At 49.0% G+C, this 24163-nt stretch overlaps 1 protein-coding gene across 2 annotated transcripts; it reads left to right on the plus strand.

The window, feature by feature from the left end:
* The first annotated feature begins 7635 nt into the window (after positions 1-7635).
* Positions 7636-22152, plus strand: ZNF74 (zinc finger protein 74). 2 transcript variants are annotated; one of them, XM_019018080.4, is made up of 5 exons: positions 7636-8189; positions 8863-8948; positions 14176-14302; positions 14821-14916; positions 19074-22152. In XM_019018080.4, the coding sequence occupies exons 1-5, from the start codon at positions 8156-8158 to the stop codon at positions 20663-20665; spliced, it is 1935 nt and encodes a 644-aa protein (XP_018873625.1). In that variant the 5' UTR covers positions 7636-8155; the 3' UTR covers positions 20666-22152. The 2 variants fall into 2 exon arrangements, with proteins under 2 accessions (XP_018873625.1, XP_055230976.1); XM_055375001.2 differs by lacking the exon at positions 8863-8948 and having other exon boundaries at positions 8087-8189.
* The last annotated feature ends 2011 nt before the right edge of the window (positions 22153-24163 follow it).

Raw genomic sequence — 24163 nt, forward strand, 5'->3', positions numbered from 1 at the left:
GTGGAGAAATCCAAATTAAAAATGGAAATATTTCTTAATCATAAAATTGGCCAAGATTAGCATTGGTCATTTCCTCTGTAACTAAGGGTGTGTGGAAATAGGAACTCTCATATACTGATGGTGGGAGTATAATATCATTAAATTTTTTTGAAACACAGATTTTTAATTTTTTATCAAAATATGGCCAGGTGCAGTGGCTCATGCCTGCAATCCCAGCACTGTGGGAGGCCAAGGCAGGCAGATCATGAGGTCAGGAGATCGAGACCATCCTGGCTAACATGGTGAAACCCCGTGTTATTTGTAAAAACACAAAAACAAAATTAGCTGGGTGTGGTGGTGGGCGCCTGTAGTCCCAGCTACTTGAGAGGCTAAGGCAGGAGAATGGCATGAACCTGGGAGGCTGAGCTTGCAGTGAGCCAAGATCACACCACTGCACTCCAGCCTGGGCAACAGAACGAGACTCTGTCTCAAAAAAATAATAATAATATTAAAAATTTATACTTTGCCTCAGTATTTTATTTTTAGAAATCAATCATAAAAGAAAAAACCCACCTAACTAAGGTACCAAAAAGATGAATATACAGGTATGCCCAGGGTAGTGTAGGTAACGGTAAAAAATAACTGAATCCAACATAAAAATTCCACAGTGAAAAAGTGACCAAATTATGGTCAAATACCCTGTTGAATAATGATGCAACTATAAATAAGAATGAGAGAGACCTATATGCACTCATAAGCAATGATCACCACATTCTATTTTATATGGAAAAGCCAGTTAGGGAACAACACACAAAGCAGGATTACGTTATGTAAAAACATGGGCATGTCTATCTTTGTGTAAGTGGATGTAGATGACTGAGTGGGCTGGGAGCTGGCGGTGACACATTTCGTTCTACAGACCTAAGCAGTATTTGAATTTTTATAACGATAGCATATGTGTTTCTTATGTGATTTACTAGAAACAATTTAATTTCTTCAGTTGTAAAAGGTGTATTTTAAACCTATATAAAGGTACATGGAGATCGTCATTCAGAATAACAAAATAAAACAGCAATATAAAGACAAATAGATATAGTACAATATTAAATATTACAATATTCAAGATGATATTAAAATTATATATATCTACATCTATATGCATGTAAGGATCTCAGTAAATGATATTGTCTAAAATTAAACTGTGGCAATTTTTGCAGACCTCTGTGAATATATTAGAAACCATTGAATTGTGTGTACACTGTGTGTGGGTGAAATTTATTGTATTTGAATTATATCTCAAAGTTCTGTTAAAAAATGAATGGCTTGATATTCTAGTGCTAAGGGATGGTTTTATTTAAAACATAAACTAATAGTTTCCAGCAGAGTCCCTTAAAAATATTACAGCAGGGATTTCCAGATCACACCCACTCCCACCTTTTTAGAATTTTTGACTATTTTCCAAAGTCTTGAATTCAATGAGGTGCAGGTGGAAGAAAGCATTTACAAAGTCAGTGGGTTACGGGAGAGCTGGTGTGGGTTGAGGCAGAGTGGGGAGAGAGGCTCCTTTCAAATGGAAGCCTCTGGAACCCACAGACGGCAAGCGTAAGGCAGGGCAATCTTCTGGAGACCTACCAGAGAAAGGCTTTAGATCCAACACTCCCATCCACAAACATGGACAGGGGCATCTCAGTGTTTCCTTAAATTCACTCTTTCTATATTGACACAAGGAAATAATTAAAAGAGGGTAATTCTGGTTTAGTTTATTTCATTAAATTATCAACAAACAACTTTTGAAACAAAGACTATTAAAGTGGAACTCAATAAAATTGCTAGGTTTAATAATCTGTATCTGTGACTCAGATACAGATCAGGCAAACCAGCTGTGGATGAAGCTCCCAGCTGCGGATGATGCCCCCAGACATGGATGAAGCCCCCAGCTGTGGATGATGCCCCCAGATGTAGATGAAGCCACAAATGATGCCTGTGTGGACAGACAGAATGATGGACAGGGAGATGAATGTGAGGGTTTTATGTGAAACGAGTCCACTTGGTTGTTGACAAGATGCTGTTTTAAAGTTTCATTTTGCCGTACTTTGAACAGCTTTTCATTAGCTAAATTTAGCCACATGTAAAATCACTAAGGCAGACACCTGGAGTTCCCATATGAAAATCAAATGTAAACCAGCAGTGACCTACTTCAATGTGATCATCGGAAGTCAGAAGTTGAGCTCTTTTTTGATGTTTAAAGCCTGCATAATATTCACTGTATTATTATTCAGTGTATTACTATTTCCTTCATGATGGAAATTTGGTTTGCCCCAACTTTCTATTCTATCAAAACACTGCTACATAGAAAATCCCCATGCACATATTTCTCCTAATTGTGGAAATATTTTACATAAAAGACTCTAGACATGGGATGAAATTCCCAGGTTATTGGAATTTTAAAATAGATAGGTACTCCCAAATTGCCCTCTTACAAATTACACGAATTCGTAAGCTTCCAACTGTTATGGAGTTACCCATTTTGAGAAATCTGTGCGAAAAGGACCCAAACAATGCTGATGACAATGATCAGGATAATAAGTACGCTGGGAAGACAACAAAATGATTTAAATCTTAGACTAATCATTCTAGGTGTCTCCACTGTTTCAGTTCTTGCGTTCATTCTTCTGGTATCTCTTCCCTTTTACCAAATAAAAAAGCTCCCTGACATCACATTGTGGCAGTCCCCACGGTTTGCCACAGTTACTGTGGGACTGAACGAAGGAGGACGAATGAAGAAATGAAAACCAAGGAAAAAAGGAACTGTTTAAAGAAGGGTCAGGGAAGAAGAAGAGGGCTCCCAGCTTCTAGTGAGCAAGGGCAGCAGCCCTGAGCTTCTACAGTCCTTCATATTTATTGAGTAGAAAGAGCAGGGAGCAGGAGGTAATGATTGGTCAGCTTCTCAATTGATCACAGGTTCACATTATTGCTAACAGGCTTCAGATGTGCCTAATCTCAAGAAACACCGGGCCTGGGGCATGACTGCCCTCAGCATTCCCTCTGGGTGGCAGACGCAGTTTGCCAACATTCTGCATTCATGAGAACAGTTTACTGTTTACTCATATAACCTCCAGTGGTACACAGAGTTGATCATGACCCTCCCTCTTTCGGCCTGCAACATCACATGAATCCAATGAGTATTGGTTGGTAAAATGCCTATGACTAGTCATCTTCATCTATGCAATTAAATATTAATTCATCAAACACTTCAATTGTAAGCAATTAATAATTAGTGAATGAAAAGTACATAATACATCAATTAGAAAAAAACTCTATTAAAAAGACATTTGTGTGATAAAAGAGATTGCCATTTTTGTATTTTTCCACAAAGTTAAAGAAAACTAAGTCAGCTTATACAAGTGAATTTTAAAAGCCTTTAGGCCAGGCATGGTAGTTCATGCCTGTAATCCCAGCACTTTGGGAGGCCAAGGTAGGCAGATCACCTGAGGTCAGGAGTTCGAAACCAGCTTGGCCAACATAGTGAAACCCATCTCTACCAAAAATACAAAAATTAGCCAGGCGTGGTGGCAGGTGCCTGTAGTTCCAGCCACCGGGGAGGCTGAGGCAGGAGAATTGCTTGAACCCGGGAGACGGAGGCTGCAGTGAGCCGAGATGGTACCACTGCACTCCAGCCTGGGCAACAGAGTGAGACTCCATCTCAGGAAAAAAAAAAAAAAGGGCATATATATCCATTATTTCACTGGGCCTTCACACAGCCCTGCTGGTCAACCCTCGAGAATTGAGGAATCAGAGAACTTAGGAATCAGAACATGACCTGGGACTTCTTATGTAAGTGAGAATCTTAGGCTAAATGGTCTTGCGGTAAATGCCTTTCCCATCCTCAGAAGTCTATAGTGAGCAGAAAGCAGTAACAGCATCCTCCCTTCCACTCTTCCCTTCAGGCTGGACACATCCCTGTCCCTACAGCCTTTGCAGAGACGCAGGTGACAGAGCACTCAATATAGAATCCCTAGGCTCACACTGGCTTTCCTACAGACACAGGGGATCCATGAGGCCCACAGTGACATACACATGTACACAAGGATGCACATACTGACGCTGATGAGCCCTGGAAGTCAACACAGAGTGGCATACAGAAGAACACATGCAGGCACACACACAGCCACAACTGGACCTGCGAGGTCTACAGCCCCACAAATGAAAAGAGGTGCATACCATCTCACAACAAACTAGAACTTTGAGAGAACCACACACACACACACAGGTCTACAAATTCACCTGAACAAGACGCCATCCATAGTCACCAGCGTAAGGCATCTACTCACTATCACACAGAACACACTCAGGCAAGCAGACATAGATGATACATCCACAATCTACAGAGATGAACTGCAGAGTTACATGCACAGATATGCCAGTCATACATTCAGATCTGTGTAAACAGTGAGGCACACACACACATACACGTGCACTTATACAGAAAGACTCAGACCCAGCCAGGCATGGTGGCTCAGGCCTGTAATCCTAGCACTTTGGGAGGTCGAGGCGGGTGGATCACGAGGTCAAGAGATCGAGACCATCCCGGCTAACATGGTGAAACCCCATCTCTACTAAAATTACAAAAAAATTAGCCGGGTGTGATGGTGGGCACCTGTAGTCCCAGCTACTCAGAAGGCAGAGGTTGCAGTGAGCTGAGATTGCGCCACTGCACTCCAGCCTGGACAACAGAGCGCGACTCCATCTCAAAAACAAAAAAAGAAAGACTCAGACCTGACCTGTTAGTCAGATGCAACAGCCAGATGCCAACAGATAATCACATTAGACTCATCAGCAAGCACACCGTGCACACAAGTTCCACTCCCATGTACACGTTCCTGTCCCATGTACACAAGCCTGCACACAAACACCTATCCAGACTCCAGAACTGTTGAGACAGTGCCCACATACACACTCATAGAGTCACCTGTGCACAGGCGCACGTACACATTGTTTCACAGAGGCACACCAGGACAGAAACACATAAGAAATGTGAGGCAAAAGCAGACCAACACCTACACCTGTAAGATACACAGAGAAACAAACACATACACAAACTTACACATAGACTCATGCACTGTGTAATCAACAGTTCTATACCCCACCAAGGCTCTTGTCCTGGTGTGTCCAGAATTGGTGGGTTCTTGGTTTCACTGACTTCAAGAATGAAGCCACAGACCCTCGTGGTGAGTGTCACAGTTCTTAAACGCAGCGTGCGTGGAGTTTCTTCCTTCTGGTGCGTTCGTGGTCTCGCTAGCTTCAGAAGTGAAGCTACAGACCTTCGCAGTGTTAACAGCTCATAAAGGCAGCCTGGACCCAAAGAGCTAGACACAAAAGTTCTCCACGTCCCCACTAGATTAGCTAGATACAGAGTGTCCACTGGTGCATTCACAAACCCTGAGCTAGACACAGAGTGCTGATTGGAGCATTTACAAACCTTGAGCTAGATACAGAGTGCCAATTGGTGTATTTACAATCCCTTAGCTAGACATAAAGGTTCTCCAAGTCCCCACCAGAGTAGCTAGATACAGTGTTGATTGATGCATTCACAAACCCTGAGCTAGACACAGAGTGCTGATTGGTGTGTTTACAAACCTTGAGCTAGATACAGAGTGCCGATTGGTGTATTTTCAGTCCCTTAGCTAGACATAAAGGTTCTCCAAGTCCCCAGCAGAGTAGCTAGATACAGTGTCGAGTGATGCATTCACAAACCCTGAGCTAGACACAGGATGCTGATTGGTGTGTTTACAAACCTTAAGCTAGACACAGAGTGCCCATTGGTGTATTTACAATCCCTTAGCTAGACATAAAGGTTCTCCAAGTCCCCACCAGACTCAGAAGCCCAGCTGGCTTCACCCAGTGGATCCCGCACCGGGGCCGCAGGTGGAGCTGCCTTCCAGTCCCGCGCCGTGCGCCCGCACTCATCAGCCTTTGGGTGGTCGATGGGACTGGGCGCCGTGGAGCAGGGGGCGGCGCTTGTCGGGGAGGCTTGGGCCGCGCAGGAGCCCACGGCGGTGGGTAGGCTCAGGCATGGCGGGCTGCAGGTCCCGAGCCCTGCCCCGCGGGGAGGCAACTAAGGCCCGGCGAGAAGTCGAGCACAGCAGCTGCTGGCCCAGGTGCTAAGCCCCTCACTGCCCGGGGCCGGCTGGCAGCTCCGAGTGCGGGGCCCGCTGAGCCCACGCCCACCCGGAACTCGTGCTGGCCCGCAAGCGCTGCGCGCAGTCCCGGTTCCCGCCCGCGCCTCTCCCTCCACACCTCTCGGCAAGCTGAGGGAGCCGGCTCTGGCCGCAGCCAGCCCAGGAAGGGGCTCCCACAGTGCAGCGGTGGGCTGAAGGGCTCCTCAAGCACGGCCAGAGTGGGCGCCAAGGCCGACAGCGAGCAAGGGCTGTGAGGACTGCCAGCACGCTGTCCCCTCTCACTGGGTTGCTATTAAAAATGGGCGCTGAATATAAAAATTAACCGGGCGTGATGGTGCATGTCTGTAAGTCCCAGCTACTCGGGAGGCTGAGGTGGGAGAATAGTTTGAGCCCAAGAGATTGAGGCTACGGTGAGCCGTGATTGTGCAACTGCACTCCAGCCTGGGCGACAGAGTGAGACCCAGTCTCAAAACAAAATCAAACACGGGTGCTGCCCTGGGCAGGGGAGGTCTGGGCACAGCTGTGCTGATGTGGGCAGTGGACAGGTGTCAAGTGAGAGCCTGTGGCCAAGCCTAAGCTGCGGTTAAGGTGGGAGGCTGAAGGGTTTGGAGTGTGCACCACCCCGCCCCACCCCGGACCACCTCTCAGTAGGAATGTGGCAATGCACTTCGGTGCTGGATTCCTACTTCTGGCTATGTGATTTGCGACACGTTACCCCACGCACCTGTACCACAACTTCCTCATCTCCCAAATGGGATGACAGTAGTTAGCAAACCTCCCTGCACTGCCGTGAGCATTCTGCCAGAAAAATGTACTCCAAGCTCTTGAAGTAGGCCTGGCGTGTCGTTGGTGCTCAGTACATCTTCAATGTTTCTGTCGCTGGCGTCATCACTGTGTTCATGGCAGAGCTCTGTGCCGCCAGGACTGGGCCGCCACCCAGACCTTCCTTTCCCGCCCCAAGGGTGAACTGTGGACAGGACCCTCTGGGGGGACTAGGCCAAGGCTCTCCACCTCTGGGGACCCCCGCCCATGGGCCTCAGATATGTGGCTCGAGAAGGGGGAGTGGGGGCAGGGCCCCTGGAAAACCCCTCGAGGCCAGGCCCACCACTCCCAATATCCGCAAGACCAGGGGCTTGAGTCTTTCCTGCAGACAGATGTGGGCAGGAACCCACCCGACTCCCAGCTACGTGGGGACGTGGACGAACTAACGGGACAAATTCTAGTTCCTGGACACCGCCCTCCCAATATCCTCGCAATTAGACACCCATGCAGCGGCACTACACTGATCCGCACACGGAGATACACAGCGACATTCGCCCGCAAGAGCATGGCGGGTGCCGGAGCTCCCGGCTGTGGGCCCAGGAACTACATTTCCTAGAAGGATGTGCTAGATACTCGTTCGCGTCGGGACGCAAGCACCGGCCCGAACTCGCTCTAGGAAATGGAGTCTGACGCCTGCGCGGCGCAAACGCTCCCGGGAGGTGTAGTTTGCGCCCATTTCGCGCAGGCGCACTTTCCCGCAGCGGCCGCCTGCTGCTCTTTGTGGCAGTCGCAGTCCTTTTGTGGGAGTCCGGTCTGTCCACTTGCCGGTCCCTCAGACCGTCGGCGGTCTCTGTCCGCTTCGGGACCTGTCCGCTGGTCGCTCCGCGTCCGATGGCTCCGGGCCGCGGAACCTTAGGCCTGGCCCTGGTCTCCGAGCGCGAGTTCGCCGGGAGGAGCGTGTGGCGGGGGTGTGCCGGGGCGTGAGTGCGCCGGGCATGGGGCTGAGCCTGGTGTGGGGAGTGGGTATCTGCGGAGCCGGCCTGAACCCCACCTCAGCCGGGCGCGGGGAGGGGGCTCCGTGCGTGTGATCGTGCAGCTGTGAGCGCGTGGCCGCCCCGCGGGGCTCCGCTGCAGGCCCCTCAGCCCCAGGAGCAGGACTCGCTCTTCAGGGCCTGCCCTGGATCCTGGAGGCTACACAGCTGCCCGCTCCTCCCGGGGAGGCTGCCGTGGAGGCCATGGAGATCCCTGCCCCGGAGCCCGAGAAGACAGGTACAGCTTCACTCTTGTAGTCAGTATGTCTGTGGATTTGCACTTGAGGATATTGACACTCAGAGAGATCAGGCCAGTTTCCCAGAAGCATCCAGCATCTTTTTTTTTTTTTTTTTTTTTAAATGGAATCTCACTCTGTCACCCAGGCGGGAGTGCAATGGCTTGATCTCCGCTCACTGCAACCTCTGCTTCCCGGGTTCAAACTATTCTCCCGCCTCAACCTCCCAAGTAGTTGGGATTGCAGGCGCGCGCCACCACGCCCGGCTAATGTTTGTATTTTTAGTAGAGACGGGGTTTTGCCATGTTTCCCAGGCTGGTCTTAAGCTCAAGCGATCGGCCCGCCTCGGCCTCCCAAAGTGCTGGGATTACAGGCGTGAGCCATCGCTCCTGGCCTCCTGCTTCTTTCTTCCCCGTGCCCAATCATTTGTTCCCACTCAGACGTGCTTGATTGGGGGTAGCAGCTCTTTTCGTCATGAATTGGAGTGTCTGAGACACAGGCAGATTATTCCTCGATGCTGTTTCTGTTGGTGCTAGCTACTGGGTCTCGTTCCCCACCTGGCCTTGCTGGCAGTTTCTGCCTCCTCTCTGATTTTCACTTGTGCCACGACAGGTGGGCTTTAAGCTCAGCCGTGAGCCTGGTAGCCGTGACCTTGACTCATTTCTCCTTCCCCAGCTCTTTCCTCTCAGGATCCTGCTCTTTCCCTGAAAGAGAATCTCGAGGATATATCGGGTTGGGGTCTTCCCGAAGCCAGGTCCAAGGTGAGTGGCTGTGTGTTCTTCCTTCTTTATGAAGAGGGTTGGCACATTCCCTCCCCAGCCCTGGATCGTCAGCCTTCCACAGACCTTCACCCGGGTACCTGCTGGCCAGTCCTCAGGAAGCTCTGGGCAGTGGGAACAGCTCCAAGTGAAGAGTCCAGATGTTGCCCGAGGTGTGCCCTCGAGATGTACTCTATTGAATGTCTCGCCCAGTCCAATTCAGTGGGTCAGTTGCTGGGGATCTCTCTGCCCAGCGCTGTGCTGGGATCTCTGAGGAGTGGTTTTAGTGGAATCTGAGAAAGTAGTTGACGGCTCACATGGGGTCGCTTTGCCTATCCACGTGCTGGCCAGGGGTTGGTGCAGGATGTTTGCACGGTTGGTTTACTGGGAGTGGAATCAGACAGGGGCACGTGGAGCAGCTCAGGAAGGGCTGGATTGCAGCACTTGGTTAAGAGTGGCAGTAGGGGACACATCCCTGTGTGCTTTCCTCTGTACCCGGCCCCTGGCATGGGGCCTTCATGGAGAGTCCTGGAGATTTAGAGAATCTGGGGGCTCAGCAAGGAATTGGCCCTGGGAATTTCTGCAGCCAAATGGGACCCAGATCCCTCCTTTTACAGACTGTGGACTCTGTTCCTCATTTTGTTTTTCTACCGCAACCACGTCACCCCATGGTTGTATTTAGAATGGTGCAGTTGACAAAGAGAGCACAGTAGAGTGAAAGATCTGGAGGAATAAGGGGTCTTTGGGTTTTTTTTTTTTTTTTAGCATTTTGTGATTTTGTCAGCCTGCCACTCAAAAGAGGTGATGGCAGATTATAGCCAGCTAGAAACAGCTGCAAAACATGTATTGTGAGCTGTGCCTCACTTCTGTAGTGTGTCACAGTGCTTTATAGTCCTCAAGAAACTTGACAGTCAAATGCAATGCATGTTCCTTGCTTAGGGGATAGATCCAAAAAAATTGATAAAGGGCAGTTTGGGACAAGAGGAAATTTGAAAATGGGCTGTCTCTTAGGTCATATTGTATCAATATGAAATTTATTGCATGTGATAATAGTACTGTGATTATGTAAGAGAATATCCACAGGAGATACAAGCTGAAGACTGTAGAGTGAGACATCATGATGTCTGCAACTTACCTTCAAATGGTTCAGCAAAAAAAAATGTGTGTGCATGTATGTATGTCTGTATGTGTCTGTGCAGCTCCATCTAGGTGGTAGGTCCCTCGTGCATGTGATATTCCTATTCCTAAAATATTAGCTTGTTAGATCTTTGAATAACCAGTTGACTCTCCTGAGTACACATCAGCTTTGGCATTTTCTCTTGACAGTCTCATTCTCACTCACAGTTCAAGTTGTTCTGTCTCCTGGGACATCTTGTGTGGTCTGTTCTGACTTCTCTGCTAGTGTCATTACCACATCAGCATCTGATTCCAGTGCATACTGTCTGGGTTTTTTATTCCTTTCCCTGCAGAATGATGACACATTAGACATGGACTTCTCCCAGTGGCCAGAAATACCCATCAAAAAGGCCTGTGTGGGCCTCAGACCCTACCCTACTCTTGCTGGTTTATGCTCCCCGCACTGAAGCCATGTAGCGTCTGACAGCCTCACTGGCCAACACCATATTCTGATACCTCTGGAGCTATTTTTTTGTTTTTCTTTCTTTTTCTTTTTCTTTTTTTTTTTTTTTGAGACAGAGTCTTGCTCTGTCACCCAGGCTGGAGTGCAGTGGCACAATCATAGCTCACTGCAGCCTTCAACTCCTGGGCTCAAGCAAATCCCCCACCTCGGCCTCCTAAGTAGTTGGGACCAAGGTGTGTGCCCCCACACCTGGCTTGGAGCCTTGTTTCAGCCCATTTTCTCCTTCCCTCTGCTATCGTCATCCTTCATGCCTGCATGCCTCAGTTAGGGGTGTGTTCTCAGCATTTGTCCTCATCTCTACCTCCTCATCTGAAATCCAGTGTTTTGGGGGGTAAGGTTTTATTGAGGTATAATTTATATACAGCACAATCATGCAATTTTAAGTATACAATTTGATGAGGTTGAGCAAACGTATACAGTTGTGTAACCAGCACCACAATCATGATATGGGACGTTTCCATGACCCAAAAATGTCCTCATGCCCCTGTGCATTCAGTCGTCTCCCCTCTCCCCTTGGTAACCACTATAGTTTTCCTATAGATTTTCCTCTTTAAGGATTTCGTATGGAATTTATACTATGTGGTCTTTTGTCTCTGCTTTATTTTGCTTAGCATATGCTTTTGAGTTTATCCATATTGTTGTGTGAATCAGTAGTTTGTTCCTTTTTATGGGTGAGTAATATTCCATTTGTATTAGTCTGCTAGGGTTGCCATACAAAGTATGGCAGGAGGGCTTAAATGACAGAAATGTATTTTCTCACAGTTCCAGAGGCAAGAAATCTGAGATCAAGGTGTCAGCAGGGTTGATTTCTTCTGAGGCCTCTCCTTGGCTTGTAGATGGCCACCTTTTCCCTGCATCTTCACATGGTCTTACCTCTTCTATGTCTGTGTCCAAATTTCCTCTTCTTATGAGGACACCAGTTATATTGGATCAAGGCCCACTGCATTGAATTCATTTTAACTGAATTACTTCTTTAAAGAACCTCTCTCCAGGCCGGGTGCAGTGGCTCACGCCTGTAACCCCAGCATTTTGGGAGGCTGAGGTGGGTGGAACACTTGAGGTCAGGAGTTCAAGACCAGCCGGCCAACATGGTGAAACCCTGTCTCTACTAAAAATACAAAAATTTAGCTGGGCGTAGTGATGCGCGCCTGTAGTCCTAGCTACTCGGGAGGCTGAGGCAGGAGAATCTCTTGAACCCAGGAGGCAGAGGTTGCAGTGAGCTGAGATTGCACCACTGTACTCCAGCCTGGGTGACAGAGTGAGACCATGTCTCAAACAAACAAACAAAAAAAAAACCTCTCTCGGAGTTACCGAGCATTGAGACATAAGAATTTGAGGTGAGGGGTATACAGTTCATCCCATTGCTCCATTGGATGGAGCAAACTGCTCCGCAGTTTGCTTATCCATTCACCAGCCAATGGACATTTAGGTTACTCGTAGGCTTTTGCTATTACAAATAAACCCGCTATAAATATTTGAGTACACGTATGGCTGTGCATTTTAATTTCTCTTGCATAAATACCTAGGTGTGAAATTGCTGAGCCATATAGTAAATATATGTTTGTCAATTTTATTGATCTTTTCAAAAAACAATTTTTTTGTTTTATTGATTTTTCTCTATTTTCTGTTTTCCATTTCAGAGATTTCTGATCCTTATTATCTCCTTGGTGTCTTAAGATTGAAACTTACTTTACTTACTTTAGTGTCTTAAGATTGAAACATAGATATTGATTTGATACCTTTTTTCCTCATATAGCATTCAGCGCTGTAAATTTCTAAGCACTGCCTCAACTATATCCTACAACTTTTGTTATGTTACATTTTCACTTTTATTCAGCTCAAAATAGCTTCTAATTTCCCTAGTGTTGTATTCTTCAGCCATATGTTATTTCAGAATGTGTTGTTTCATTTCCTAATATTTAGGGCATTTTCCAGATAACTTTCTATTATGGATTTCTGATTTAATTCTATTGTCATCAAAGAATGAACTTTGTGTGATTTAAAGTCTTTCAAGTCTACCAAGATTTATTTTATTTCCCAGAGTGTGGTTTATCTTGGTAAATGTTCCACATGCCCTTGAAAAAATATGTATTCTGCCTTTGTTGGTTAGAGTGTTATGTAAATATCAGTTAAGTGAAGTTGAATGATGGTGTTTTTTAATTGTTCTGTCAGTTTTTGCATTATGTATTTTGAAGCTCTTTTAGTAGATACATTTATATTTAGGATTGCTATGAGTTCTTAATGAGTTGACTGTTTTATCATTATGTAATATTCTCTTTATCTCCGATAGTCCTCTCTCTGAAATCTACTTTGCTATTACTATAGGCACTTGAGCTTTTTTTTATTTAAATTAGTATTTGCAGGGTTTATCTTTTTCTATCCTATCACTTTTAACCTATCTTTGTATGTAAAGTGGGTTTCTGTAGCTTGCTTTTTTAATTCAGTTTAACAATCTCCACCTTTTAATTGGAGTGTTTAAACTATTCGCATTTAGTGTAATTATTAATATGGTTGGATTTACATGTCCTTTTTTTTTTTTTCTTTTGACAGAGTTTGGCTCTTGTCACCCAGGCTGGAGTGCAGTGGCGCAATCTTGGCTCACTGCAACCTCCACCTCTTGGGTTCAAGCAATTCTCCTGACCTCAGGTGATCTGCCGCCTTGGCCTCCCAAGTGCTGGGATTATAGGCGTGAGCCACCCCACCCGGCCTTGCTATTAGTTTTCTATGTCTTATGTCTTTTTTGTTTCCCGTTTCCTCCCTTAATGACTTCTTTTGAGGTAAACACATACTGTTCTAATATACTCTTAATTCCTCTGATTTCATTAGTATTTTTCACCTTTTAGTTATTTGATTGGATGCTGGACATTGTGAATTTTACTTTGTTGAGTAGGTTTTTGGAATTCAGTGTTTCTGGGATTTGTTCTGGGATGCAGTGAAATTACTTGGTATCTATTTGATCGTTTCAAGGATCAAAGCAAGTCTGGAGTTGGGTGGTGGCCAGGATGCCCAGGCCCAGGGGGAGCAGGCAGGAAGGATTGGAAGGCAGTCAGGTGAGGACTGCAGGTAGCCTCTCTTGGTCCCTTGGGGCACAGAACTTGCTGATATATACAAGGTTTCCTTCCTTAGAGTGTAATAACAGTTTCTAGTCTGGCTTCGGATCCTTTTGCATTAGTGAGCTTTGAATAGAGTTGCTGGGATTTTTGTACTATTAATATTCTCTCAAATTTTTGAGTTTGAAATTCTTGACTCCAGGAAGCATAGCATCTCACCCAGGACTTAGAGCCTGATACAACAGCCATGTACGGCCCCTGGGTCCCACCTCAAGTTGCCAGGGCCCTGTGGTGTCTATTCAGACCTGCTTTCCCAATCTAGAAGGTGGTGTGGGAATGCATGCCAATTCCCAGCCCCCCTCCCTGCCCCTGGTCCCCGAATTCAGTCATGGTCAGTGTCTACAGCACGACCTTCTGGCATGGGAGAAGGTCACCTGAGGTTAACCCTTTACTTGTAGGGTCCTTAATCAATCTCTGGCTCCTTTGGAACCATGGACACAGAATCAGTCCTGGGTGAGTGAGAACCTATATGTCATTTCAGGAATCGGTGAGTTTCAAGGATGTGGCTGTGGACTTCACCCAGGAGGAGTGGGGTCAACTAGACTCCCCTCAGAGGGCCTTGTACCGGGATGTGATGTTGGAGAACTACCAGAACCTTCTTGCCCTAGGTAAAATTCCCCCAGCCCCAGGCTGGGTGTCGGCTGTCAGCCTTCTTCTGCATGGTAGATATTAAGGAGGATCCCTTCAGTGCCGGCCCTGGTGCCAGATATGTCATGGGGTGGGAAGCAAGGCCTGTGCCTTGGGGCACTCATGGCCAGGGGCCTCGGCCACGCCAGAAGTCCCCAGGGGACAGTGTGAGAGCTGGTAGCATCCTTGCTTGGTGTTTCCCCTGGTCCTGGGATGGGGGCAGGGAGAGAAGAGAAGAAGGTGGGACCCTGGAGCCCAGCTGGCTCTGGAACGGTCCTCGAGCAATGAAGTAAGGACGTCAGCACACGTGGGGTCTTCAGAGTATACACTGGGATTTGGGTTCCAGTCTGAGACCCTCACCGCTTTTGGCCCAGAGGACCTCCTGTTCCCAGAGCGGGTGTCCACTTCACAGGCATTGTCCTTGTTAGGGGGCGGCCTGTAAGGTCAGCTGGGCCTGGAGAGCTGCAGCATGCCCAGCCCACTTTCTCTCCACGAGCAGGACCTCCACTGCACAAGCCAGATGTGATCTCTCATCTGGAACGAGGCGAGGAGCCATGGAGCATGCAGAGGGAAGTCCCCAGAGGGCCCTGTCCAGGTGAGCAGAGGCACAGGTGGAAGGGTGCCAGCCCCAGCACCCCTGGTGGCACCTCCTCCTATGGCCCCTATTTTCCTCCCTCAGTTTGCCCCGGCTCCATCTCCCCTTCTCAGGTCCCCCGCCAGACCCTCCCGCCCGCCTCCCTTCAGCACGTACTGAGCACTGCCTGTGTGCTGAGACCTGTTCTGGGATACAACAGGGAACAAACCTGGCCACTGGGACCAAATGGCCACCTGCTGATGGGGATGGGGAGGCAGGAATAGAAATATTGAGCCAGTGGTGTTGGCTGGGCAGCTGGGGGTGTGGGACTGGGGGCAGGGGGCCACCAGGGAAGGGGCGGCTGGCGTTGGTCAGTGTCAGGGTCAGCATCAGCATCAGCATCAGGGCCAGCGTCAGCGTCAGGGTCAGAGCCAGCATCAGTGTCAGGGCCAGCGTGAGCATCAGCATCAGGGCCAGTGTGAGCATCAGCGTCAGGGCCATCATCAGCATCAGGGTCAGAGTCAGCATCAGCATCAGCATCAGCATCAGGGTCAGCATCGGCGTCAGGGTCAGGGCCAGCATCAGGGTCAGGGTCAATGTCAGTGAGGGCTTCCAGGCTGTGGCCAAGATGGCAGCCCTCCGTAAGGGAAAGGGGACTGGGGTGGGTGTTGAGCAGAAGGTTGTCTGTTTTTCTTCTCCAACATTCTTTTTGTAGACTTCTCTTCTGAGTTGGTTGATAAATAAGTGATAAATTCGGCTTAATTTATTGGACAGTGACTGCTGAGCATGTTAGGTGTCTAGAAAGCTCGAGAAACACCTTTCTGTGGGAAAGGCAGCCGATAAGCTGTGGAGCACAGAACACGGGGGTCGGGGAAGGCAGCCCCTCCTCCATCCCCCTCCGCTGCCACACACCACCCAGCCCCAACCTGCCACAGTGGCTGCAGCCCCAGCTTTCTGGTCTTTATTTCTCACCCCAGCCTCTGATGCTTGCTTTGTCCTCTTTAACAAAATTCAGAGTATACACTGGGATTTGGGTTCCAGTCTGAGACCCTCACCGCTTTTGGCCCAGAGGACCTCCTGTTCCCAAAAAATTCATTTTTTTCAAATGAATTTCATTTGAAAAAATTCATATTTCAAAAAATTCATATTTTTGTTTGATTCATATATGAATATACTGAAAATGAGGCTGAAAGGTTACTGAAATCCTGCATAATCTTTCCACCCAGAGATAGCAGTTCTCTAATAACTGACCATGTCACTGATTCTTCTGGGCCCTCCCTCTGTGTGCGGATAGACTTTTCTAAAGCTACATGTGGCCAGTCGTGATGGCTCACACCTGTAATCCCAACACTTTGGGAGGCCGAGGCAGGCAGATCACCCTGAGGTCAGGAGTTCAACACCAGCCTGACCAACATAGAGAAACCCTGTCTCTACTAAAATTACAAAATCAGCTGAGCATGGTGGTGCATGCCTGTAATCCCAGCTACTCAGGAGGCTGAGGCAGGAGAATCGCTTGAACCCAGGAGGCAGAGGTTGCAGTGAGCTGAGATCGTGCCATTGCACTCCAGTCTGGGTAACAAAAGTGAAATTCCATCTCAAAAAAAAAAAAAAAAAAAATTAGCTGGGCGTGGTGGTGAGCACCTGTAATCCCAGCTACTCTGGAGGCTTAGGCAGGAGAATTGCTTGAACCCGGGAGGCAGAGGTTGCAGTGAGCCATGATCGCACCATTGCACTCCAGCCTGTGTGACAGAGCTAAACTCCACCTCAAACAAATAAATAAATAAAGCCTTATGCACCCTCGGAAGCACAGCACTCACGCCAGAGTCTGGCTACCACACTGGCCATGGCATAGTGAGCATCCTCACGTGATGTTTACTGATTGCACAGTATCCCTTAGATGAATGTGCCCTGCTGTGTTGTTGGCCCTATTGCTGCCAAAACAACTTTTTTCTGGCCTGGGCCTCTTCTCTCTGCTCTGTGCACCTTCCCTAGACTCTTACCTCTCACTTGGTGTGGATGTGGTCTACACTATAGCAACACCAGCTGAGCTGCAGCCCTGTGTCACTGACCATCTCGTGGGCCTCTGCTTGCATGTCTAAAACCAGACTTGGAACTGGCCCTTCCTCCTCCCGTCCCTGTCTTTGTAAAAGCTTCCACCATCCACCCAGGCTTGGGTGTTTGCTGAGGTCTTATCCTCTCCCCCATTTCCTCTCTTGCCACCTTCAGTCAACAGCTAGAGCCATCAGTTTTAGCACCTAAATGGCTCTCAGATCTGCTGCTTCCTGTTCATTTTCACAGCCTTGGTTCCAGTCTGAAGTTGCCATTTTTCACCTGAATTATTCAGATGGCCTCCCTAACTGGCCTTCGTAACTGCTGGCTCCAACCACCTTACACACCACCAAAGCCACCTTCAAGACAAACCATTATGCCAGGCACAGGGACTCACACATCTAATCCCAGCACTTTGGGAGGCCAAGGCGGGAGGACCACTTGAGCCCAGGAGTTGGAGGCTGCAGTGAGCCGTGATTGCACCCCTGCACTGCAGCCTGGACAACAGAGCGAGACTGTGTCCCCACCCTCTGCTTCCCCCGCCCCCAGTCAAGACACCATATGATCACGTCACCCTCTGTGCAAAAGGCCTTTCTTCCCCGGCTGCCCTCTGAGTCAGGCATCTGGTCACCTCGAACCCATCCACCTTGCCAGGGTCACCTCTCAGCCTTCCTGCCTCTGCGTGTCTTGTCTTCATCTTACTGTCTCACCTCTGAGCTTCTGCACATGCTGTTCACTCTCCACCTGGCTACCTGCCATGTGTGCCATGGCCAGTTCCACTTGCCCTGCTCTTCTGGATGGGTTGGGGCCACAGGCAGCACCACCATGCAGCTCTGCCCGCTGCACTAGACTGCTCCCTTTTAAGCCTGGGGAGGACAGAATTAGAAATAAAATCTCCTGCCAGCTCAGAAAACCTTGCTATAGAGATAGAAAAGAAAGAAAGCCTTCTTATTGAATAAGTGTTTAACCAGATGTGGTGTACAGGAGAGAAAGAAACCTCCCCCTTTGACAGAGGAGACACATCCAACCCAGCACACAGGGCAAATGTCTTCACCTAAAGGAAGAGTACAGCTTTTTGGGTTTTGTTTGTTTGTTTTTTGAGACAGGGTCTCCCTCTATTGCCCAGGCTGGGGTGCGGTTGCATGATCATAGCTCGAAGCCTCAACCTCCCTAGGCTCAGGTGATCCTCCCATCTCAGCCTCCTGAGTAGCTGGGACTATAGACAGGTACCATCATTCCTGGCTAATTTTGTATTTTTTGTAGCGGGGTCTCACTGTGTTACCCAGGCTGGTCTTGATCTGGGCTCAAGTGATCCGCCACCTTGACCTCCCAAAGTGCTGGGATTACAGGCATGAGCCACCGCTCCCAGCCTCTTGTATCTTTTTGACAAGCAGGAAGTTACATCTTGGACTCGACTCCTGTTACTAGGCTCATTTTGCTTCTGAAAAGGTTTGCATGCGTCTGGAGACAGAGAAAGCATTTGCAATTCCCAGTGTTCTAAAGGGAAGCGCTGGGGTGTGGGGAGCCCTTTTTTCCTTTTGGCACCACAGACAATTTTTAATTCATTTGTTAGTCCTAGCTACTCGGGAGGCTGAGGCCGGAGAATGGCGTCAACCCGGGAGGCGGAGCTTGCAGTGAGCCGAGATCGCGCCACTGCACTCCGGCCTGGGCGACAGAGCGAGACTCGGTCTCAAAACAAACAAACAAAGAAAAAACATGTATTTGTCCTGTGTATTGCGAGCACCTGCCATGGTATTGATACAGAGCAGTCGGTCAGCCGACGTGTCTGTGAATGCGTGTAATCCTCATCAACAGCTCCCAAGCTTGCCCCTTTCTCAGCCCCCTTGGTGCTAGTAGCTGCTCCTTCCGGGATTCCCTTGGCTTCTCCGCCTCTCCTGGTCTTTGTTCTCTGGTAGCTCCTTCCGTGTTCTTCCTCTCCCTTCTTCCCGCTCTTGCTTGCCCATCTCATCCTGGGCTCTCCCTTCTCTCTGCCTGCGCCTTCCAGCCTTGGCCCTGGTGGCCTCTCCTCTCTTTTCTGGGCTTATCTGCATCTCCAGGCCAATTCTCAAATCTGAATTCTAGGCCAGGTTTCCTCTTGCTCACAGAAAATCATTTTCAATATCTTACAGAATGGGAGCTGAAGGCGGTGCCCTCTCAACAGCAGGGCATTTGCAAAGAAGAACCGGCCCAGGAGCCCATCATGGAGCGGCCCCTCGGCGGGGCGCAGGCGTGGGGGCGCCAGGCAGGTGCTCTGCAGAGGAGTCAGGCTGCGCCCTGGGCGCCTGCACCTGCCATGGTCTGGGACGTCCCTGTAGAGGAATTCCCCCTCAGGTGTCCCCTCTTCGCCCAGCAACGCGTTCCCGAGGGGGGACCCTTGCTGGACACACGCAAGAACGTCCAGGCCACTGAGGGCAGAACCAAGGCCCCCGCGAGACTGTGTGCAGGGGAAAACGCCTCCACGCCAAGTGAGCCAGAAAAGTTCCCCCAGGTGCGCCGGCAGCGCGGGGCGGGCGCCGGGGAGGGCGAGTTCGTGTGCGGCGAGTGCGGGAAGGCGTTCCGCCAGAGCTCCTCCCTCACGCTGCACCGGCGCTGGCACAGCCGGGAGAAGGCTTACAAGTGCGATGAATGCGGCAAGGCCTTCACCTGGAGCACCAACCTTCTGGAGCACCGGCGCATCCACACCGGCGAGAAGCCCTTCTTCTGCGGCGAGTGCGGGAAGGCCTTCAGCTGCCACTCGTCCCTCAACGTGCACCAGCGCATCCACACGGGCGAGCGGCCCTACAAGTGCAGCGCCTGCGAGAAGGCCTTCAGCTGCAGCTCGCTGCTCAGCATGCACCTGCGGGTGCACACCGGCGAGAAGCCCTACCGGTGCGGCGAGTGCGGCAAGGCCTTCAACCAGCGTACACACCTCACACGCCACCACCGCATCCACACGGGCGAGAAGCCCTACCAGTGCGGCTCCTGCGGCAAGGCCTTCACCTGCCACTCATCCCTCACCGTGCATGAGAAGATTCACAGCGGGGACAAGCCGTTCAAGTGCAGCGACTGCGAGAAGGCCTTCAACAGCCGCTCGCGCCTCACCCTCCACCAGAGGACGCACACGGGCGAAAAGCCCTTCAAGTGCGCCGACTGCGGGAAGGGCTTCAGCTGCCACGCGTACCTGCTCGTGCACCGGCGCATCCACAGCGGCGAGAAGCCCTTCAAGTGCAACGAGTGCGGCAAAGCCTTCAGCTCCCACGCCTACCTCATCGTGCACCGGCGCATCCACACAGGCGAGAAGCCCTTCGACTGCAGCCAGTGTTGGAAGGCCTTCAGCTGCCACTCGTCCCTCATCGTGCACCAGCGCATCCACACCGGTGAGAAGCCCTACAAGTGCAGCGAGTGCGGCAGAGCCTTCAGCCAGAACCACTGTCTCATTAAACATCAGAAAATCCACTCCGGGGAGAAGTCGTTTAAGTGTGAGAAATGTGGGGAGATGTTCAACTGGAGCTCGCACCTCACTGAGCACCAGAGGCTGCACAGCGAGGGGAAGCCCTTGGCCATCCAGTTCAACAAACACCTGCTCAGCACATACTACGTGCCTGGCAGCCTGCTGGGCGCAGGGGATGCTGGACTGAGGGACGTGGATCCCATCGACGCGCTGGATGTGGCAAAGCTCTTGTGCGTGGTTCCCCCCCGAGCTGGCAGGAATTTCTCCCTGGGGAGCAAACCTCGAAACTAACATGATGTGCTTTGGTGTCAGTAGCCGCTTTCTGAGCTACTCAACAAGGAAAGCACCCTGATCCTCCCTGGCTCCTAGATCCAGACCACCTTCCTCCAGGTGTGGGAGCCTTGCCTTATCACCCCAATCAGGTCTGCATGCCAGGGTGCCTCCTCTAGTTAAAGTCAGTCACCTCCCCAGAAGGGCCACCCTCCAGGAGGAGTGTTGAGAGTCATTTGAGGTAGTCTTGCCACCTGTTTTCCTTGATGGGCCTGCAAGTTGTTGACAAGGGGAGAGATCTTTCTTGCCAATAAAAAGAAGAGATATCGTTGGGTGCCATGGCTCACACCTGTAATCTTAACACTGTGGGAGGCCAAGGCAAGGGGATCACTTGAGCCCAGGAGTCTAGGACCAGCCTGGACAACATGGTGAGACCTCGTCTCTACAAAAAATGCAAAAATTAGCCAGATGTGGCGGCATGTCCCTGTGGTCCCAGCTACTCAGGAGGCTGAGGTGGGAGGATCATTTGAGCCTAGGAGGTCAAGGCTGCAGTGAGCCATGATTCACAGCACTGCACTGCAGCCTGGGTGACAAAGCAAGACCCTGTGTGAAATTAAAAGGAGGTATATCAACTGTTGTATCCTCGGACAGGCTCCTGACATGGCTTTAATCAGGAGTTTCCTCCATAAACTATTATTTTCAGAATAATAATAAAACAAGAATTATGACTAGCATCACTTTCCAGTGAACATTATTATATTGCTAGAGAGGAGAATAATCTTGGGTGGTGGGCATTTGGAAAAAGTGAATTTCCTGGACTTAACTCATGTAAATAGCTCTACTGCAGAGCTGTGTGTTAGTGACAGTGCAGTCAGGGGCATTCCCACAGCTGTCACAGCACGGCCCAGCATCATTGTAGCCAGATCCTAACATGCCAACATCACCTCTTGCCATTTAGCCCCTAGTGAGAAATTGGGAGCTACCAGGCAGGTGCCCAGTGCATTCAGGGAAGATGGGCACAACATCAGGATGGGTGTGTCTGGAAGCTCCTCTTCACTGACCAGGGCTGGGCAGGGCCACCCTGGGCTGGTGAGGCTGCCCTGCAGGGCTTCTCACTATGTAGCACCAGTCACCAGCCCAGGTCACAGAAGAAGCCCCTCCCAGCACCCACTGGAGAGGGGAAGCTGAAAGCCCAGGGAGACGGGCTCCATGGTGGTCCCACATGGAGCTGTTTTGCAAACCCTGGAAAAGGTGGCTCTCCCTGTCCCAACACTCTTCAGAGACAGGAAGACAGAGTTAATCTTGAATGAATGTTATTTCTACTTAGTCCTAAGCAAGAATAAGCTGCCCTCTTGGTGATCATACTTTATACGGAGTGCTATCATTTATGAAATGCTTTCAGTATGCTTTTTAAATTATGCAGGCAAAATAACCACACTTCAGAAAATGTGGACTTCTGAAAAATAAAATCCCCATAATTCTTAATAAAACTGCATTTTGCACTTTGATACATTACCCTCTGCTTTGTTCATGTAGAACTTTGCATTATTTTCAACACAGTGTATCTATGGTTTTTATCTTTTTTCCCTCTTTAGCTTTGTAGCAGATTTTTTTTTCAAGCATCTAAACTGTCCTCGTTATACTTCTTTTTTTTTTAAATTATACTGTAAGTTTTAGGGTACATATGCACAACGTGCAGGTTAGTTACATATGTATACATGTGTCATGTTGGTGTGCTGCACCCAGTAACTCGTCATTTAACATTAGGTATATCTCCAAATGCTATCCCTCCCGCCTCCCCCCACCCCACAACAGGCCCTGGCGTGTGATGTTCCCCTTCCTGTGTCCATGTGTTCTCATTGTTCAATTCCCACCTATGAGTGAGAACATGCGGTATTTGGTTTTTTGTCCTTGCGATAGTGTGCTGAGAATGATGGTTTCCAGCTTCATCCATGTCCTTGTTATACTTCTAAACAGAGGCACAGTGTTCTCTCTGGTCTCTTAGATACTCTTTTGTTGGATGTTGAAGTTATTTCCATGGTGCAGTGGTGTGATCACAGCTCATTGAAACCTCAGCCTCCCTGGCTCAGGTGATCCTCCCACCTCAACCTCCTGAGTGGTTGGGACTTTGGGACTACAGGTGTGCGCCACCACGCCCAGCTAAATTTTTTGGGGGGGCAGGGGGTCTCGCTGTGTTGCTCAGGCTGGTATTGAACTGGTCTCAAGCGATCCTCCCACCTCAGCCTCTCAAAGTGTTGGGGTTACAGGCATGAGCCACTGCACCCAGCCTATTGATCTTTCTTTTTGAGAAATATTTGAATATGCCCTTTGTCCCTCTTTATATTGGAGTCTTGATGTTTTTCTTTTATGTATGTAAAAACTTTTCCCTGATTATGAATATTATATGTATACTGCAGAAAATTTTTAAAAATCGCAAAATCATAATAAAAATGACCCTCAGGTTCCAGCTCAGTGGCTCATGCCTGTACTTTGAGAGGCCAAGGCAAGATTGCTTGAGCCCAGGAGTTCAAGACCAGCCAGGGCAACATAGGGAGATCCCATCTCTACAAAAAATGCAAAAAAAAAAAATTAGCTGGGCATGGCGGTGCGTGCCTGTAGTCACAGCTACTCTGGAGGCTATGGTGGGAGGATCACTTGAGCCCAGGAGGTCAAGACTGTAGTGAGTCATAATGGCACCACTGCACTCCAGCCTGGGTGACAGAGCAAGACTCTGTCTCAAAACAAAGACCTTCAGAATCATTCATGGATCATTACCATTATTAACATTTAGATGCGTTTTCTTGCAGTTGTTTTCTATGCATGTATACATATCTTTTTTCTTTTAAAAGAAAATTAGGCTGGGTGCGGTGGCTCATGCCTGTAATCCCAGCACTTTGGGAAGCCGAGGTGGGCAGATCACCTGAGGTCAGGAGTTTGAGACCAGCCTGGCCAACATGGTGAAACCCCTGTCTCTACTAAAAATACAAAAATTAGCCAGGTATGGTGGCCGGTGCCTGTAATCCCAGCTAGTCAGGAGCCTGAGGCGGGAGAATCACTTGAACCTGGGAGGTGGAGGTTGCAGTGAGCCCAGATTGTGCCATTGCACTCCAGCCTGGTCAACAAACAAGAGCGAAACTCTGTCTCAGAAAAAAAAAAAAATTAGATTCATATTCTACATATTATTTTTATCATTTTCCATTTAACATTTTATGATAAGCATTTTCTATGTTATAAAATATTTTCAGACATAATTGGCCACATCATTTTCTATCTTACAGTTGTATCTTAATTTATCTATTCCCTTACTATTGAACATCAAGATTGTTTGTGCCTATAAATAATTATTTAACAGGCCTCTGTGCCCATCTTTGATCATTTCCTCTGAGTACGTTCTGAGAAATGCAGTTAACTGGTGAAGGTTATGAACACTGAAGCTCGTTGGTGTTCCTGGGTGGAATCTGATCTGGTGGACCTGCTGTGAGCTGTTCCCATCGGCTCTGACATGACGCTGTGAGCTGT

This window comes from Gorilla gorilla, chromosome 23 (assembly GCF_029281585.2).
Source record: "Gorilla gorilla gorilla isolate KB3781 chromosome 23, NHGRI_mGorGor1-v2.1_pri, whole genome shotgun sequence".
NCBI classification, from domain to species: domain Eukaryota; kingdom Metazoa; phylum Chordata; class Mammalia; order Primates; family Hominidae; genus Gorilla; species Gorilla gorilla.